At 46.1% G+C, this 17,434-nt stretch overlaps 1 protein-coding gene across 2 annotated transcripts in view; it reads right to left on the bottom strand.

The window, feature by feature from the left end:
• Window positions 1–17,434, bottom strand: part of TGFBRAP1 (transforming growth factor beta receptor associated protein 1) — a 103,221-nt gene that overhangs the window by 19,952 nt on the left and 65,835 nt on the right. For both annotated transcript variants that reach the window (XM_063953415.1, XM_063953414.1), the window contains exons 6-7: window positions 4,228–4,569; window positions 1,634–1,691 (exon numbers count right to left, since the gene is read on the bottom strand). In XM_063953415.1, coding sequence (XP_063809485.1) covers window positions 1,634–1,691; window positions 4,228–4,569 — 400 coding nt within the window. The remainder of the gene's footprint in view (window positions 1–1,633; window positions 1,692–4,227; window positions 4,570–17,434) is intronic.

Here is a 17,434-nt window from a genome sequence, read left to right as displayed (position 1 = left end):
AGATATGATGGTGAGCTATAAAGGAAGATGGGGGGGTGGGGGGGTTGTCTTCCCATCCCTAATGGTCCAGCATAGAGGACGCAGCTACAATGCGTGATGTCAATTCCATCCGGTAGCAGCAGAGCAATGGCAGTGGAGGGGCTTGGAATGAAATTAATCCTGGAGGCACACTGTATACATTCCCAGAGGCAAAGTGCGACTGTAGTGTGGAAAGCTTCAGTAGTGCCACCATGTACCAGTAAACTGCTATCTGGGGGTCTACAATTTTCTAAACCCAAATTTGGTTTAGAGGTGGCGCTATGCCCCAGTCAAGTTCTCATGGCCCAGACTTTAAAGCACCAAGGTGGAGAGAGGTTCAGCGTGGACAGGGGAGAAAAACACAACCCCAGCCACTGGGTACAATGTTACATGGGTGAGACAGATGCTTTAAGTTGATTTTTGAGATCTCTTCTAAACCTGATCATTAGCTGTGTATTAAAGGTTGATTATCCTTTATCCAAAATGCTTGGGACCAGAAGTTTTTTGGATATTTGATTTTTCTATATTTTGGAATAATTGCATACCATAATGAGATATCATGGTGATGGGACCCAAGTCTAAGCACAGAATGCATTTATGTTTCATATACACCTTATACACAAAGCCTGAAGGTCATTTTAGTCAGTATTTTTAATAACTTTGTGCATTTAACAAAGTGTGTGTACATTCACACAATTCATTTATGTTTCACATACACCTTATACACACAGCCTGGAGGTCATTTAATACAATTCTATTAATAACTTTGTATATTAAAAAAAGTTTGTGTACATTGAGCCATCAGATAACAAAGGTTTCACTATCTCACTCAAAACATTCCATATTTCTGAATATTTGGATATGAGATACTCAATCTGTACTGGCGATTTGACAAGGAACTGTTATTTCATCTGTCTCACATGAGCCAAAATGTAAGACTTCAGTAACAATACACTGGTATAATAAGCTGCACCACTACTGGACTGAATAACAGATCATTTTTGTCATTTAAGTTTTACTATAACGGTGTGGAAATGTTATACTAGTACCTGGAGTATCGCTTTAGGTTGCTTTGTATTTTTCAAACTCAAAAATCTCTTGTAAGCATAAAATTGATTAAAACACACACACACACACACACACACACACACACACTGTAGTTTAACCTTCATATAGTAAAAGTATGTAAGATATTTGTGGTCACAATGTTAAAGTAATTAATACGAGCTCTTAACTAATTTCTGAAGATATTTAGGTTTATCATATAGCAAATATTTTAAAATTGGCAAATTGCGGCAATTTTGCCGTTTTTTGAAACGCCAATGTTGTTAAATGCAAAACATACCAGGTTTTGCCTCTAATAAGCTTGCCGTTTTAAACATTTCCTGCAAAATCACTATTTGAGAAATAAAGCCCATATAAACTTATTATACATTTATTAAAGTAATCAGGAGAAAGAAAAAAAATCACTTTTACATGTAATACAGCAATAAACACAAACATAGAAACACCAACAATACATTTTGTTTATTTAGTGACACATTATAGTTAAGTCAAGAATAAAGAAAAGCATAAAAAGTCACCTATAAGCATAAACCAAATGGGATAGAATTACCTGTACAGCAGTTGCATCTTGCTTGTTGTAGTGATACAGCAGACCAAGAGCATAATACCTGAAATAAACAGACAGAATTAACATAGCATGAATATATTTAATAGTCAATAAACTGATTTCTGAAATTGCTCCAGTTTTGAGGATTGTGTATAAGGATTCTATTAGATGGATGGGTCATGTCATGTATAAACAGTAGTTATTGCAGAATGGATAGGAAGTTGTTTTAATGCTTTGTAATTAGGAAGTGTGATAAAGGCCACTTTGAAAAATGTAGAACAGAACACAGATAAAGGAAACTAATATATAAATCAACATTTTCACATAAATCATAAAAGCTACATAATTCGGAGACTAGCCACTGCAGTCATCTCGAGCTCCTTCAATATATTTAGTACATTATCACAGTGGGATCGGAGACAGGGAAAGCAGCAATTTACGTGATGCTGCATCACTGTATCAGCTCGGCAAAGGAATCCACCAAGCTCAGGTATTACCCCTTTTCCACTGTAGCACGGGTCGCAGCCGTGTCGCCTGACACGGCTGCGACCCATGCTACAGCCCCCTTTCACACAGCGCTCACCAACCCGGCACATTGCCGGGTTGGTGACACTGCTAGTGACGCGGCAGGGGCGGCACTGGGAGATCACATGATCTCCCAGCGCCGCCCTCCCATACACTGTGAACGGGAGCCTTGTCGCCTCGACACAGCTCCCGTTCGCACTACACAGCTTACCGGGTTGAACACGTGTTCAACCCAGCAAGCTACCCGGGTAGAATTCTCGGATCACTTGATCCAGGAATTTTCAGGGGGACACTTTTCTACTAGGGAAAAACATGGGTAAATGCGCACCCCAGCTAGTGGAAAAGGGGTATAATTCATATCATTTAATGAATTCCAATATACTCTGGAAACACATTTCAGAGCAGAATACCCTGAGGCACCCTTAGACCAGAGGTTCTCAAACGCGGTCCTTAAGGCACCCCAACAGTCCAAGTTTTAAGTATATCCATGGCTCAGCACAGATGATTAAATCAAATTGACTATGGTACTAATTAAGTCACCTGCGCTAAGCATGGATATACTTAAAACCTGGACAGTAGGGGTGCCTTGAGTACTGCGTTTGAGAACCTCTGCCTTAGACCATCCTTCTCAGAAGCCTTTAATGAGTAGGGGGCCAGCCTCAGCCTTTTGTATTTATTTGATCTGAGAATGCCACGTCTGCACACCTATTACAAACTGCACAGCTGTATTTGTATGGTTACTCTACAAATACCACACACACACGTCTCTTCCACCTCCGCCTACCGAGCCCTCTCTTTCCTATACTAACCTAGTACATCCAGTAGCTTCAAAAGCATGCCAGGAACTGTCTACAGGAAGCATTGGGTACAAACTTTGTAGTACTCTGCAAGAGCCACCAGAAGGTCAAATAAAAATCCATAAAAATGTATTTAGAAATATATAGAAATACATTTTCATGGATTGTTATTTGACCTTCTGGAGGCTCTTGCATCAGAGAGGAACAACACTTTATGCAGATAAGTAATCTAATTCTGTTTTTTCCCCCATGCAATTTATATTATTTTTTTAAACTAACAATAACTTACCAATAGAAGTATATATGTTAACCAATTAGCCTATGAAGTTTTGCTAACTGTAGCTAGAATAAGGATATAATGGTAGTATGGTCAGACTCACAACAATGCTATATTGCTCGGTTTCAGCTTTGTCATTTAAAGATCACATGACAAAGCACGCACTAAAGATATGGGGGGGATTTCAATTAGCCGCGGTAAATTGCCATGGCTAATTGATCCCTGGGGGTAATTCAATCATCCTCAATAACCAGCACTATTGGGGATTTTGTTCCAAATGATCGGAAATGTGAGAAACAAAATCCCAGATAAGTGCTGTTTTTTTGTGGGGGCGATTGTGAAAACCCATAGATTTGGGGTAATTGAATAACTTTGAAAAAACAAATCAAAGTAAAACGTGAATTTATCGAAATAACGGATTGTAGGTCATTGAAATCCCCCCTTTGGGGTATATTCAATTGCTGTCAGATCCTTTTCGACGGAAAGGATCAGACATCTCAGTATTCAATGAATGGCCAAATCCGACAGGATTTGGCTGTTCCCGACAATGCCAATCTGACATTTTTAAAGTCGGATTGACATCGTCGGAAACCGGGCTAAAACTTGTCGGATTTTGCCGCGATTCCGACAAACACATGGCTCCGCGGCTATTCCGCCGATCCACGTATTTTCCGACAAGTCAGAAGTGCCGACTTGTCGGAGAAACAGCAGGGGGATTGAATAGGTCGGAACAGTTTCCGACCTTAAAAAAAAAGTCGGAAACTGGCGTCTTTCCGACAAGACGGCAGTTCCGACTACAACTCAAAACCACTAAATGTGGGGAAATTCAATGAGCAGACAAAATGCTAAAAAATGCAGAATTTGTTGGGAGCCATGAAACTTTGGAACTAAATTTCCTACCAATTTGTGCTTCCGCATGAAACCCTCAGAACTATGACCTAATTAAAATCAGTAGAATTTGTTGGATGTCACAGACGTTAATTTGGTGCACAGCTCACTTTTTGTGCTTCTCCAGCCAGGCTGCACTGTCTGCCATTGCACATGCATTGTTCGAGACCAACAGATCCAGCAGGCTTTCATGATCTGCTTCTGCATACAGCTTCAGCAAGGCTGTATCTATATCTTCCTGGTAACCGTTTGCCACCTCTGTGCAGCGAATTTCACTTAAATAGGTCATGAGGAAACGTTTGCACTTGGCAACTTTCTCCTGGTCTCCACGGGTCAGCTGGTTGAGATCAGCATATTCGTGCAGGGGAGGGTGTGCCCGGATAAAAGCAGAGGACGATGGCAGCAGGAGAGGGTAGAGAGAGACGAGTTCCCGGATATCTAGTTTACTTGTTCTGCAAATAAAACAGAATACACACATAAACTACAATAAAGCTTTTCATGCAAATAACTAAAATGCTAGTGTACTATAGCATACGTACGCAAGAACCAGTATGTCCCATTGTTGGGCAGGGTGTGTCCCAAGTATTTAGGTACTATATGTGAAACTTCTTGAAATACAAAAGTAATAGGAATGATAAGTGAAATATTTTAAGAAATAAAAGATATTCAATTGGCCATAGGTTCTTAGTTTTGTTTCACAAACTAGTTTTACCAATTTAGAGAGGCTGCTTGAAGGACTGCCGCGCCCCAGAGAGCCGCAGTGGTGATATCTACAGGGAGTCACTCAACTCCCTAGAACATGAATACACACAAAAATATTTGAGAGATCACGTCTGCGCTCGTCGAGAAATACAATACTTATAAGGATGACGTTGAATGTGCACAGTATCTAATAGATAGTTTTCAAAGTATGTTGAATAATTGTGTCACGTGGTGTCGTTAAAACATGTAAAACCTTTCTTTCTGTGTCTTTATTTCTAATTCTCCGAGTTGAATCTTGAATAAATCAATGTCCTCGGTTGCGTCCACTACGGAGTAGATTTCTCCTTAGAGGTCTCTCAAATAGTCGTTCTTCGGGTTTTCTCCTGTACTCGCGTCCGGGGTATCGGGGTAGTTCTTATCCTCAATGATTGGAGACAAAGAGACAGGGAAAAGCCGCTGATAGTGTACTATCAAGCTAGAACACCAAAGATACCTTTACGCGAGGGGTACATCACGTCTTTCACGTGAGTACTGGTACGCAATCAGCAGTCACCATCTTGTTAAAGATTTCATTTAAAGACACTTCCACTATTTTTAATACGTCTACTACACTATCAGCGGCTTTTCCCTGTCTCTTTGTCTCCAATCATTGAGGATAAGAACTACCCCGATACCCCGGACGCGAGTACAGGAGAAAACCCGAAGAACGACTATTTGAGAGACCTCTAAGGAGAAATCTACTCCGTAGTGGACGCAACCGAGGACATTGATTTATTCAAGATTCAACTCGGAGAATTAGAAATAAAGACACAGAAAGAAAGGTTTTACATGTTTTAACGACACCACGTGACACAATTATTCAACATACTTTGAAAACTATCTATTAGATACTGTGCACATTCAACGTCATCCTTATAAGTATTGTATTTCTCGACGAGCGCAGACGTGATCTCTCAAATATTTTTGTGTAGTTTTACCAATTATTATATTTTATCACAGGTGTGGACTTAAGACATTCTCCAATTCCTATAATTTTAACTAGCAAACACTGTAGAACAGGGGTGGCCAACCAGTCAGAGGTAAAGAGCCAAAAAATATCTGTAGTCAAGCTAAAGAGCCGCTGTCATGCGCGCGTCTAAAATGGGGCGTGCCCTAGCTGGCACAAGGCCATGCCCCATTTTTGTGTGTATGCCTTCAGTATGAGGTTTGTAGGCGCATGACCGGGTGTGTCGTTCTCCCCCATTTTTAGTCACGCAGGTGGTGAGCCCAGCACATCGAAAATAATACATCATCTGCACACAATCTTCCCAGTATAAAACTTTGTTTACCTTTTTACTTTGCTAACATAGAGAAAGCCATATTCACATAAAATACACTGAAACAAGCCAGATCAACAGAAAATACACAGAAAAAAGCCAGTTCCACATAAAATACACTCCCCAAGAAAATACACTGGAAAAATATACTTCCACATAAAATGTTTTTTAAAAACCCACAAACACATAAAATACATTTTGAAATTCAAAACCACATAAATTAATCGAAAAAGTCAGATTCACATAGTACACGTCAACCTCTCAATGTGTCACTCCTGCCCCCTCCCATGTCATTCCAGCCCAGGGACGGATTATAGGTGGGGTGACAGGGGACACAGTATCCACTATCCAGCATCCCCCCAGCTCCACACACAGTATCAAGTATCCCCCCCAGCTCCAAACACAGTAGCCAGCATCCCCTCCCCACAAACAGTAGCCAGCATCCCCCCCACCTCCACACACAGTCGCAAGCATACCCCCCAGCTCCTCACACAGTATCCACTATCCACCCCCCCCCCCCCCAGGCTCCACACACAGTCTCCACTATCCAGCATCCCCCCCAGCTCCACACAGTCTCCACTATCCAGCATCCACACACAGCATCCCACCCCAGCTCCACACAGTATCCACTATCCAGCACCACCCCCCAGCTCCCCACACAGTAGTCAGCATTCCCCCCCCCCAGCTTCACACAGTATCCACTATCCAGCACCCCCCCCAGCTCCAAACACAGTAGTCAGCATCCCCCCCCCCCCCAGCTCCACACACAGTAGCCAGCATCCCCCCCAGCTCCAAACACAGTAGCCAGCATCCCCCCCAGCTCCAAACACAGAAGCCAGCATCCCCCCCAGCTCCACACACAGTAGCCAGCATCCTCCACACACAGTAGCCAGCATCCCCCCCAGCTCTAAACACAGTAGTCAGCATCCCCCCCAGCTCCACACACAGCATAACATCATACTTGCCTACCTGACCCTCTCCATGAGGGAGAAAATGCTCTGTTCCTGGACTTTCCTGGTAATGTATGATTGCCATCACCTGTGGTGAGCTAGTTAATTGATAAGAAAGGTGTTTCACCACAGGTGATGGCAATCATACATTACCAGGAAAGTCCAGGAACAGAGCATTTTCTCCCTCATGGAGAGGGTCAGGTAGGCAAGTATGCATAACATCCAAGACCCGAGTATTCCCTCCTCCTCCCCTCTCACTCCCCGCAGGTATTTAGCATCCGATCTCCTCACCGCACGGCGCGTGGTGCTGGCTGGGCCGCCCTCATCGCACAGATGACAGCGGCGCATGGGCCGCCCTCACCGCACAGATGCCAGCGGCGCCTGGGTCCCCCTCACCGCACAGATGACAGCGGCGCCTGGGTCCCCCTCACTGCATAGACGACGGCGGCGCCTGGGTCCCCCTCACTGCACAGACGACAACAGCGCCTGGGTCCCCCTCACTGCACAGACGACAACGGCGCCTGGGTCCCTCTCATCATGCAGGCAGGCTCCACCACCCCCTCCTCAGCTGTGGCATTTAGACATCACCCGCAGCCTAGACCGGGATGCATACTTACAGCGGCGTCCACGAGTCCCGCAACTGCATCCTCTCCTGTAGCAGCGGCTCCGCCTCTCAGCGATGTGACGACCTAACTTCACATCCCGCAAAGAGCGGAGCGGAGGAGTGCCGGCGCCTCCCAAGCCTCCTGTGAAGGAGGCAGGCTGTTGGAAGGCTGAGACAAGTGCCGGGTGCGAGTCAAGAGCCGCGTCACTTGAATGAGAGAGAGCGGGAGCCGCATCACAACAAGGAGAGAGCCGCGGGTTGGCCACCTCTGCTGTAGAACTCCAAAAAGAAACTTCCTAGTGAATTTGTGTCAGAAGAATGAACTACCACAGACATGCAGGCATTAGAGACAAGCAAAGAAAATAAAGTCACTGTAACAGGCACATCCCCTTTTTGACTGATCACTGATTAGGAAACAAAAATAAGATTTTAAACCTGCCGGTAAATCTTTTTCTCGTAGTCCGTAGAGGATGCTGGGGACTCCGTAAGGACCATGGGGATAGACGGGCTCCGCAGGAGACATGGGCACTTTAAGAAAGACTTTAGGTCTGGGTGTGCACTGGCTCCTCCCTCTATGCCCCTCCTCTAGACCTCGGTTAGAGAAACTGTGCCCAGAGGAGATGGACAGTACGAGGAAAGGATTTTTGTTAATCCAAGGGCAAGATTCATACCAGCCACACCGTATAACTTGTGTATCAATTAAACAGTTAACAGTATGAAAAAATAACGTAGCATCAGTCCAACCTGATGGAACTATAACATAACCCTTATGTAAGCAAAACTATATACAAGTCTCGCAGAAGTAGTCCGCACTTGGGACGGGCACCCAGCATCCTCTACGGACTACGAGAAAAAGATTTACCGGTAGGTTTAAAATCTTATTTTCTCTAACGGTTGCTGGGGACTCCGTAAGGACCATGGGGATTATACCAAAGCTCCCAAACGGGCGGGAGAGTGCGGATGACACTGCAGCACCGAATGAGCAAACCTCAGGTCCTCCTCAGCCAGGGTATCAAACTTATAGAACTTTGCAAAGGTGTTTGACCCCGACCAAGTAGCAGCTCGGGACAGTTGTAGTGCCGAGACCCCTCGGGCAGCTGCCCAAGACGAGCCCACCTTCCTAGTGGAATGGGCCTTGACTGATTTTGGTAACGGCAATCCAGCCGTAGTATGCACCTGCTGGATCGTATTACAGATCCAGCGAGCAATAGTCTGCTTCGAAGCAGGGGTGCCAACCTTGTTGGCTGCATATAGGACAAACAGTGCTTCCATTTTCCTGACTCTAGCCGTTCTGGCCACATACATTTTCAAAGCCCTGACTACATCAAGGGACTCAGAATCCTCCAAATCTCGTGTAGCCACAGGCACCACAATGGGTTGGTTCATATGAAAAGATGACACCACCTTAGGCAAGAATTGAGGGCGAGTCTGCAATTCCGCCCTATCCATATGGAAAACCAGATAGGGGCTTTTATGTGACAACGCCGCCAATTCCGACACTCGCCTAGCCGAAGCCAAGGCTAATAACATGACCACCTTCCAAGTGAGATATTTTAACTCCACCGTTTGAAGTGGTTCAAACCAGTGCGACTTAAGAAAACTCAACACCACATTAAGGTCCCAAGGCGCCACCGGAGGTATAAAAGGAGGCTGAATATGCAGCACTCCCTTTACAAAAGTCTGTACTTCAGGGAGAGAAGCCAAAACTTTTTGAAAGAAAATGGATAAGGCCGAAATCTGAACCTTAATGGAACCTAACTTTAGGCCCAAATTCACTCCAGTCTGTAGGAAGAGAAGGAAACGGCCCAGATGGAATTCTTCCATAGGAGCATTCCTGGCCTCACACCAAGAAACATATTTTCGCCATATACGGTGATAATGTTTAGCTGTCACGTCCTTCCTAGCCTTTATCAGAGTAGGAATGACCTCATCCGGAATTCCCTTTTCCGCTAGGATCCGACGTTCAACCGCCATGCCGTCAAACGCAGCCGCGGTAAGTCTTGGAACAAACATGGCCCCTGTTGTAACAGGTCCTGTCGTAGAGGAAGAGGCCACGGATCTTCGGTGAGCATTTCCAGCAGATCCGGATACCAGGTCCTTCGTGGACAATCTGGAACAATGAGAATTGTTCTCACTCCTCTTTTTCTTATTATTCTCAATACCTTGGGTATGAGAGGAAGAGGAGGAAACACATAGACCGACTGGAACACCCACGGTGTCACTAGGGCGTCTACTGCTACCGCCTGAGGATCTTTTGATCTGGCGCAATACCTCTGTAGCTTTTTGTTGAGGCGGGATGCCATCATGTCTATCTGGGGCAGTCCCCACTGACTTGCAATCTGTGCGAAGACTTCCCGATGAAGTCCCCACTCCCCTGGATGCAGGTCGTGTCTGCTGAGGAAGTCGGCTTCCCAGTTGTCCACTCGCGGAATGAACACTGCTGACAGTGCGCTTACATGAGGCTCGCGTCCGTGGTCACCAGGATCCAATCCTGAATGCCGAACCTGCGTCCTTCCAAAAGGTGAGCAGTCTGCAGCCACCACAGGAGAGATACCCTGGCCCTGGGGGACAGGGTGATCCGCTGATGAATTTGTAGATGTGACCCGGACCACTTGTCCAATAGGTCCCATTGGAAAGTCCTTGCATGGAACCTGCCGAAGGGAATGGCCTCGTATGTTGCCACCATTTTTCCCAGGACTTGAGTGCAATGATGCACAGACACTTGTTTTGGCTTCAATAGGTTCTTGACTAATATATATACAAAACAAGGCGCTTGTAATATTTTGCAACAGTTGCTAAAGCCAGGAGTTGCCTAAAATGTGAGTGCAATACCTGTAAGGAAAAAGGGGGTTAGTAAAAAATGGGGTTAGTAAAAAATGTTTACAGCCCTTTTGACTAGAATCATGAGTTCCTGAGCTTTTTCTATCGGGAGAAAAACCTTTTTCTGGTCTGTGTCCAGAACCATGCCCAAGAACGTCAGACGAGTCGTAGGAACCAGCTGCGACTTCGGGATATTGAGAATCCAGCCGTGTTGCTGTAACACCTTCACTGAAAGTGACACGCTGTTCAGTAACTTCTCTCGTGATCTCGCTTTTATGAGGAGATCGTCCAAGTACGGGATAATTGTGACACCCTGCTTGCGCAGGAGCACCATCATTTCTGCCATTACCTTGGTGAAAATCCTCGGGGCCGTGGAAAGCCCAAACGGCAACGTCTGAAATTGGTAATGACATCCTGTACCGCAAATCTCAGGTACGCCTGATGAGGTGGATATATGGGAACATGAAGGTATGCATCCTTTATGTCCAGGGATACCATAAAATCCCCCCTTTCCAGGCTGGCGATGACCGCTCTGAGCGATTCCATTTTGAACTTGAACCGTTTTAAGTATAGGTTCAGGGATTTTAAATTCTATATGGGTCTGACCGAACCATCCAGTTTCGGAACTACAAACAGGGTGGAGTAGTATCCCTTCCCTCTCTGAAGTAGGGGAACTTCGACCACAACTTGTTGAAGACACAATTTGTGAATAGCATTTAACACTATCTCCCTTTCTAGGGGAGAAGTCGGTAGAGCCGATTTAAAAAACCGGCGAGGAGGCACCTCTTCGAATTCCAGCTTGTATCCCTGAGAAACAATTTCTATTGCCCAGGAATCCACCTGTGAGTGAACCCAGATGTGGCTGAAAAGTCGAAGACGTGCCCCCACTGGGGCGGACTCCCTCAGCGGAGCCCCAGCGTCATGCGGTGGATTTTGCAGAGGCTGGCTTTCTTAGGCTGTGAGGGAACATAAGGCAAAAAATTTGATTTACCTGCCGTAGCTGTGGAGACCAGGTCCGAGAGACCTTCCCTAAACAATTCCTCACCCTTGTAAGGTAAAACCTCCATATGTCTTTTTGAGTCGGCATCACCTGTCCACTGCCGGGTCCAGAGGACTCGTCTAGCAGAGATTGACATAGCGTTTATTCTGGAACCCAGTAAACTAATGTCTCTTTGAGAATCCCTCATATATAAGACAGCATCCTTTATATGTCCTAGGGTCAATAAAATGGTATCCTTATCTAGGGTCTCAATCTCCGCCGATAAGGAATCTGTCCATGCTGCTACCGCGCTACAAACCCAGGCCGACGCAATTGCCGGTCTGAGTAATGTACCAGAATGTGTGTAAATGGATTTCAAGGTAATCTCCTGCTTGCGGTCAGCAGGATCCTTGAGGGTAGCCGTATCTTGTGATAGCAGCGCTATCTTTTTTGACAAGCGTGTCAACGCTTTGTCCACCTTAGGGCAGGATTCCCACCGTATCCTGTCCGTTGGCGGGAAAGGATACACCATAAGAATCCTTTTGGGAATCTGCAGTTTTTTGTCTGGAGATTCCCACGCTTTCTCACATAATTCGTTCAACTCATGTGAGGAGGGAAAAGTTACCTCGGGCTTCTTTCCCTTATACATGTCTACCCTTGTGTCAGGGACAGGGGGTTCCTCTGTGATATGCAACACTTCTTTTATTGCAATAATCATATATCGAATACATTTAGCCACTTTTGGCTGTAACTTTACATCATCGTAGTCGACACTGGAGTCCGAATCAGTGTCGGTATCAGTGTCTGCTATTTGGGATAGTGGGCGCTTCTGAGACCCTGAAGGTCCCGGCGACATAGGGACAGACAAGGGTTCACTCCCTGACTGTTCCTTAGCTTCAGCTTTGTCTAATCTCTTGTGCAATAAGTTCACACTAGCACTTAAAACATTCCACATATCCACCCGGTCAGGTGTCGGCACCACCGACGGAGACCTCACATTCATACGCTCCCCCTCCTCCCTAGGTGAGCCTTCTACCTCAGACATGTCGACACACGCGTACCGACACACCACAGACACAGGGAACCTCTTATCTGAAGACCGTTTCCCCACCAGGCCCTTTGTAGAGACAGAGAGAGAGTATGCCAGCACACACCCCAGCGCTATAAGACCCAGGAAAAAAACACAATAATTTTATGTTTACCCAGAGAGCGCCGTTTACATATACAATATGCGCCTAATTTTGTGCCCCCCCCCCTCTTCTTTAAAACCCTCTGTCTACCGTGGTATAAGCAGGGGAAAGTCTGGGGAGCTTCCTCTCAGCGGTGCTGTGGAGAAAAATGGCGCTGGTGAGTGCTGAGGGAGAAGCCCCGCCCCCTCGGCGGCAGGCTTCTGTCCCGCTTAAAATCTCAAAATTTGGCGGGGGCTCTCTCTAATATATATATATATATATATATATATATATATATATATATATATATATATATATATATATATATATATATATATAGTGCCCAGCTGTATATATACTTATTTGTGCCAAAAAGAGGTCTATATGCTGCCCAGGGCGCCCCCCCTGCGCCCTTACAGTGACTGCCGTGTGCGAGGTGTATGGGAACAATGGCGCACAGCTTTACTGCTGTGCGTTACCTCAGTGAAGATCATGAAGTCTTCTGCAGCCTCTGAAGTCTTCTTTTCTTCTCATACTCACCCGGCTTCTATCTTCCGGCTCTGCGAGGGGGGACGGCGGCGCGGCTCTGGGACGGACGGCGAGGGTGAGACGTGCGTACCGATCCCTCTGGAGCTAATGGTGTCCAGTAGCCTAAGAAGCAGAGCCTTGAAACTCACAGAAGTAGGTCTGCTTCTCTCCCCTCAGTCCCTCGATGCAGGGAGTCTGTTGCCAGCAGTGCTCCCTGAAAATAAAAAACCTAACAAAATACTTTCTGTCAGAAAGCTCAGGAGAGCTCCCTGTAATGCACCCAGTCTCCTCTGGGCACAGTATCAAACTGAGGTCTAGAGGAGGGGCATAGAGGGAGGAGCCAGTGCACACCCAGACCTAAAGTCTTTCTTAAAGTGCCCATGTCTCCTGCGGAGCCCGTCTATCCCCATGGTCCTTACGGAGTCCCCAGCATCCTCTAGGACGTTAGAGAAAGATTTATTAGGGGTGAGCTTGTACGGATTTTTAATGCAACAGAAAGTAGGCCTATGAGCGGTTTCACATAGACTATTTCAGATCACAACTTAACATTCAATAGGGTTATCAGAACATGGAATACTTGGCCATTCCAAAACCTGAATCTATGAATGTATTGTTAATTTAAGGGGTACAATTGTTTAGGGTACCTAAGGTAGCAAAGCTGCCCCAAAACCAGGATCCCCCCCCCCCTCCTTTGCAACCTCATGAGATACAATTCTTCTTTGCATGTCTTAAAAATAAGTTTTGACTGGGGCATTATTCACTTTCACAACCCTGTGTCATACAGAGTAGAGCATGAATACGACAACTATGTTTGTAATTTTCGATAGAGAGGGGCCTCTTAATGCAAATGCATGCAGCGTAAAGAGACCCCATTATACACTGTGAATAGGCACTGGGATCATAGGAACATATCAATCCTCGACAACCGATGCGTAACAAGAGGTAGAGAGGACCACCATGCATGTACAAAGTACTGTGCAAACGTTTTTGGCAGGTGTGGAAAAAATGCAGCAAAGTAATGAACGCCTTCAAAAACAGAAGTGTTAATAGTTTATTTTTATAAATTAACAAAATGCAAAGTGAATGAACAGAAGGATTCTAAATCAAATAAATACTTGGTAAAAAGGTCGACATGACAATGGTCAATACCCATTTTTTTATTTTTTACCTTTTTTTTCAACTTTTTCATACTTTATTATCCACATGGACTACGGTTGGGAATAGTAACCTGCCCGAATCGCGCGAGGGGACGTAGTACACTAATGGGGCTTGTTTGTGTCAGAAAAATAAAATAAAATTGTGTCGACCTTTTGACCCTGTCAACCTTTTCTACTACCTATTCTATGTCGACTTAATGCATGACTACCATTAGTGGTAAGACCTATTGATTATAGACCTTTTTAGTGTAGATCTAAATATCCACAACCATGGCTAGGTGCTTTTTTTTTACATCTGTGGCAACAGTTCTGATCGAGCAGTTCGCCTGGCAAAACTACCCTACCGCCCGTCACTTTTACATGGCTTAAAGTCCCACTGCACTGTGAAGCTGATGCACAATACTTCTTCCCCACGATTGGCTGCCCCACTCATGCCCTGATATCAGACACGCCACCTGACCGCCCTCGCTCTCCCGCAGGTCCCCGGCTGTCGCGGGGGAACCCGGCTCCTCGGCTCGCGCCCCGTTTCATGATGGGACTAATGCACCTCCTGTAGCCACACGTATTGCAGGGAATCACAGCCATAGCGAGCTGCAGGCAGAGGTTGCCCTGCAAGCGCTCTCCCTGGTCTCACGTAACCTTTCATGCAGGAAGGTCAGCTCCTTGCCCACAGTCATGGAGGAGCTCCTGAGCAAGTCTGTGACCCCTCTGCTGCCCTATGAGATGAAGGAGAAGAGCCCCCCCACCCCTTGAGCTGCAGAGCTTGCACTTCATCCATAGCTACGGGTCCCTGGAGAAGGGGGAGAGGACGCTGCTGCTAGGGCAGCTGGCAGCCGAGTTTGGGATGATCCATGCCCAGGGGACAGAAATCGGCAGCAAGCTGGTGCAGGCTCAGCAGAAGAGGGACCTGGGCACTGTCCTGTAGGTGGAGGACAGGCTGAGGTACTATCTCACACCCCAGTACAAAGTCCTCTTCAGTCATATTAGTAAGCTGGAAGGGGACATGAAGCTCCTGGTGGACCTCAGAGCTGACCTGGTGTTACGGCTAAGCTGGCAGATGTCCCCTACCTTAGGGTAAGATGCCTTGCGTGTGTTCAGTTGTGTATTGCATGGATCATTCGTGGGTTTACCTACCCTCTTTAGGTTGGCAATGCCACAGGTTACTTAGATGTATGTATCCTGACAGAAGCATCTACTACTGTGCAGTGGTGTATAAGGGGCCATGCTGTGTGGGCATAATGTGCAATAAGTGGCCATGCTGTGTGGACATAATGTGAAATGGTACTATTGTGTGGCCATGATATATATAGCCTTTGTACGCAATTAAATGATGATACATTTCAAATGTAAATAAAACTAATGTGGAAAATAAGATTTTACTTACCGGTAAATCTATTTCTCGTAGTCCGTAGAGGATGCTGGGACTCCGTAAGGACCATGGGGAATAGACGGACTCCTCAGGAGATAGGGCACTTTAAGAAAGCTTTGGAATCTGGGTGTGCACTGGCTCCTCCCTCTATGCCCCTCCTCCAGACCTCAGTCAGGGAAACTGTGCCCAGAGGAGATGGACAGTACGAGGAAGGATTTTTGTAAACCTAAGGGCGAGATCCATACCAGCCACACCAATCACACCGTATAACTTGTGATAAACTACCCAGTTAACAGTATGAACAACAACATAGCCTCGGGTCAACCGATAAACTATAACATAACCCTTATGTAAGCAATAACCATAAACAAGTCTTGCAGAAGAAGTCCGCACATGGGACGGGCGCCAAGCATCCTCTACGGACTACGAGAAATAGATTTACCGGTAAGTAAAATCTTATTTTCTCTAACATCCTTGAGGATGCTGGGACTCCGTAAGGACCATGGGGATTATACCAAAGCTCCCAAACGGGCGGGAGAGTGCGGATGACTCTGCAGCACCGATTGAGCAAACAGGAGGTCCTCCTCAGCCAGGGTATCAAACTTATAGAACTTTGCAAAGGTGTTTGACCCCGACCAAGTAGCTGCTCGGCACAACTGTAACGCCGAGACCCTCGGGCAGCCGCCCAAGAAGAGCCCACCTTCCTAGTGGAATGGGCCTTAACCGATTTAGGCAATGGTAATCCTGCCGTAGAATGCGCTTGCTGAATCGTGTTACAGATCCAGCGAGCAATAGTCTGCTTTGAAGCAGGAGCGCCAACCTTGTTGGCCGCATACAGAACTTCAGTCTTCCTGATCCTAGCCGTTCTGGTCACATAAATCTTCAAAGCCCTGACCACATCCAGGGACTCGGAATCCTCCAAGTCCCGTGTAGCCACAGGCACGACAATAGGTTGGTTCACATGAAAAGATGAGACCACTTTTGGCAGAAATTGAGGACGAGTCCTCAACTCTGCCCTATCCACGTGAAAAACCAAGTATGGGCTTTTATGTGATAAAGCCGCCAATTCTGAAACACGCCTTGCCGAAGCTAATGCCAACAACATGACCACTTTCCACGTGAGGTATTTCAACTCCACTGTTTTGAGTGGTTCAAACCAAGGTGACTTGAGGAAACGTAACACCACGTTAAGATCCCAAGGCGCCACTGGAGGTACAAAGGGAGGCTGAATATGCAGCACTCCTTTCACAAAAGTCTGTACTTCAGGAAGAGAGGCCAATTCTCTTTGAAAGAAAATGGATAAGGCCGAAATCTGGACCTTTATGGACCCTAATTTTAGGCCCAAATTCACTCCTGTTTGAAGGAAGTGAAGTAGACGGCCCAAATGGAACTCCTCCGTAGGAGCAGCTCTGGCCTCACACCAAGAAACATATTTTCGCCATATACGGTGATAATGTTTCAATGTCACGTCTTTCCTAGCCTTGATCAGGGTAGGAATGACCTCCTCCGGAATCCCTTTTTCCGCTAGGATCCGGCGTTCAACCGCTATGCCGTCAAACGCAGCCGCGGTAAGTCTTAGAACAGACAGGGCCCCGGCTGCAGCAGGTCCTGCCTTAGAGGAAGAGGCCACGGATCTTCTGTGAGCAACTCTTGCAGCTCCGGATACCAAGTCCTCCGTGGCCAATCTGGAACAATGAGGACTGTTCTGACCCTGCTTATTCTT

This window comes from Pseudophryne corroboree, chromosome 2, assembly GCF_028390025.1.
Source record: "Pseudophryne corroboree isolate aPseCor3 chromosome 2, aPseCor3.hap2, whole genome shotgun sequence".
NCBI lineage: Eukaryota > Metazoa > Chordata > Amphibia > Anura > Myobatrachidae > Pseudophryne > Pseudophryne corroboree.
This window is presented reverse-complemented; position numbering and strand designations above follow the sequence as displayed.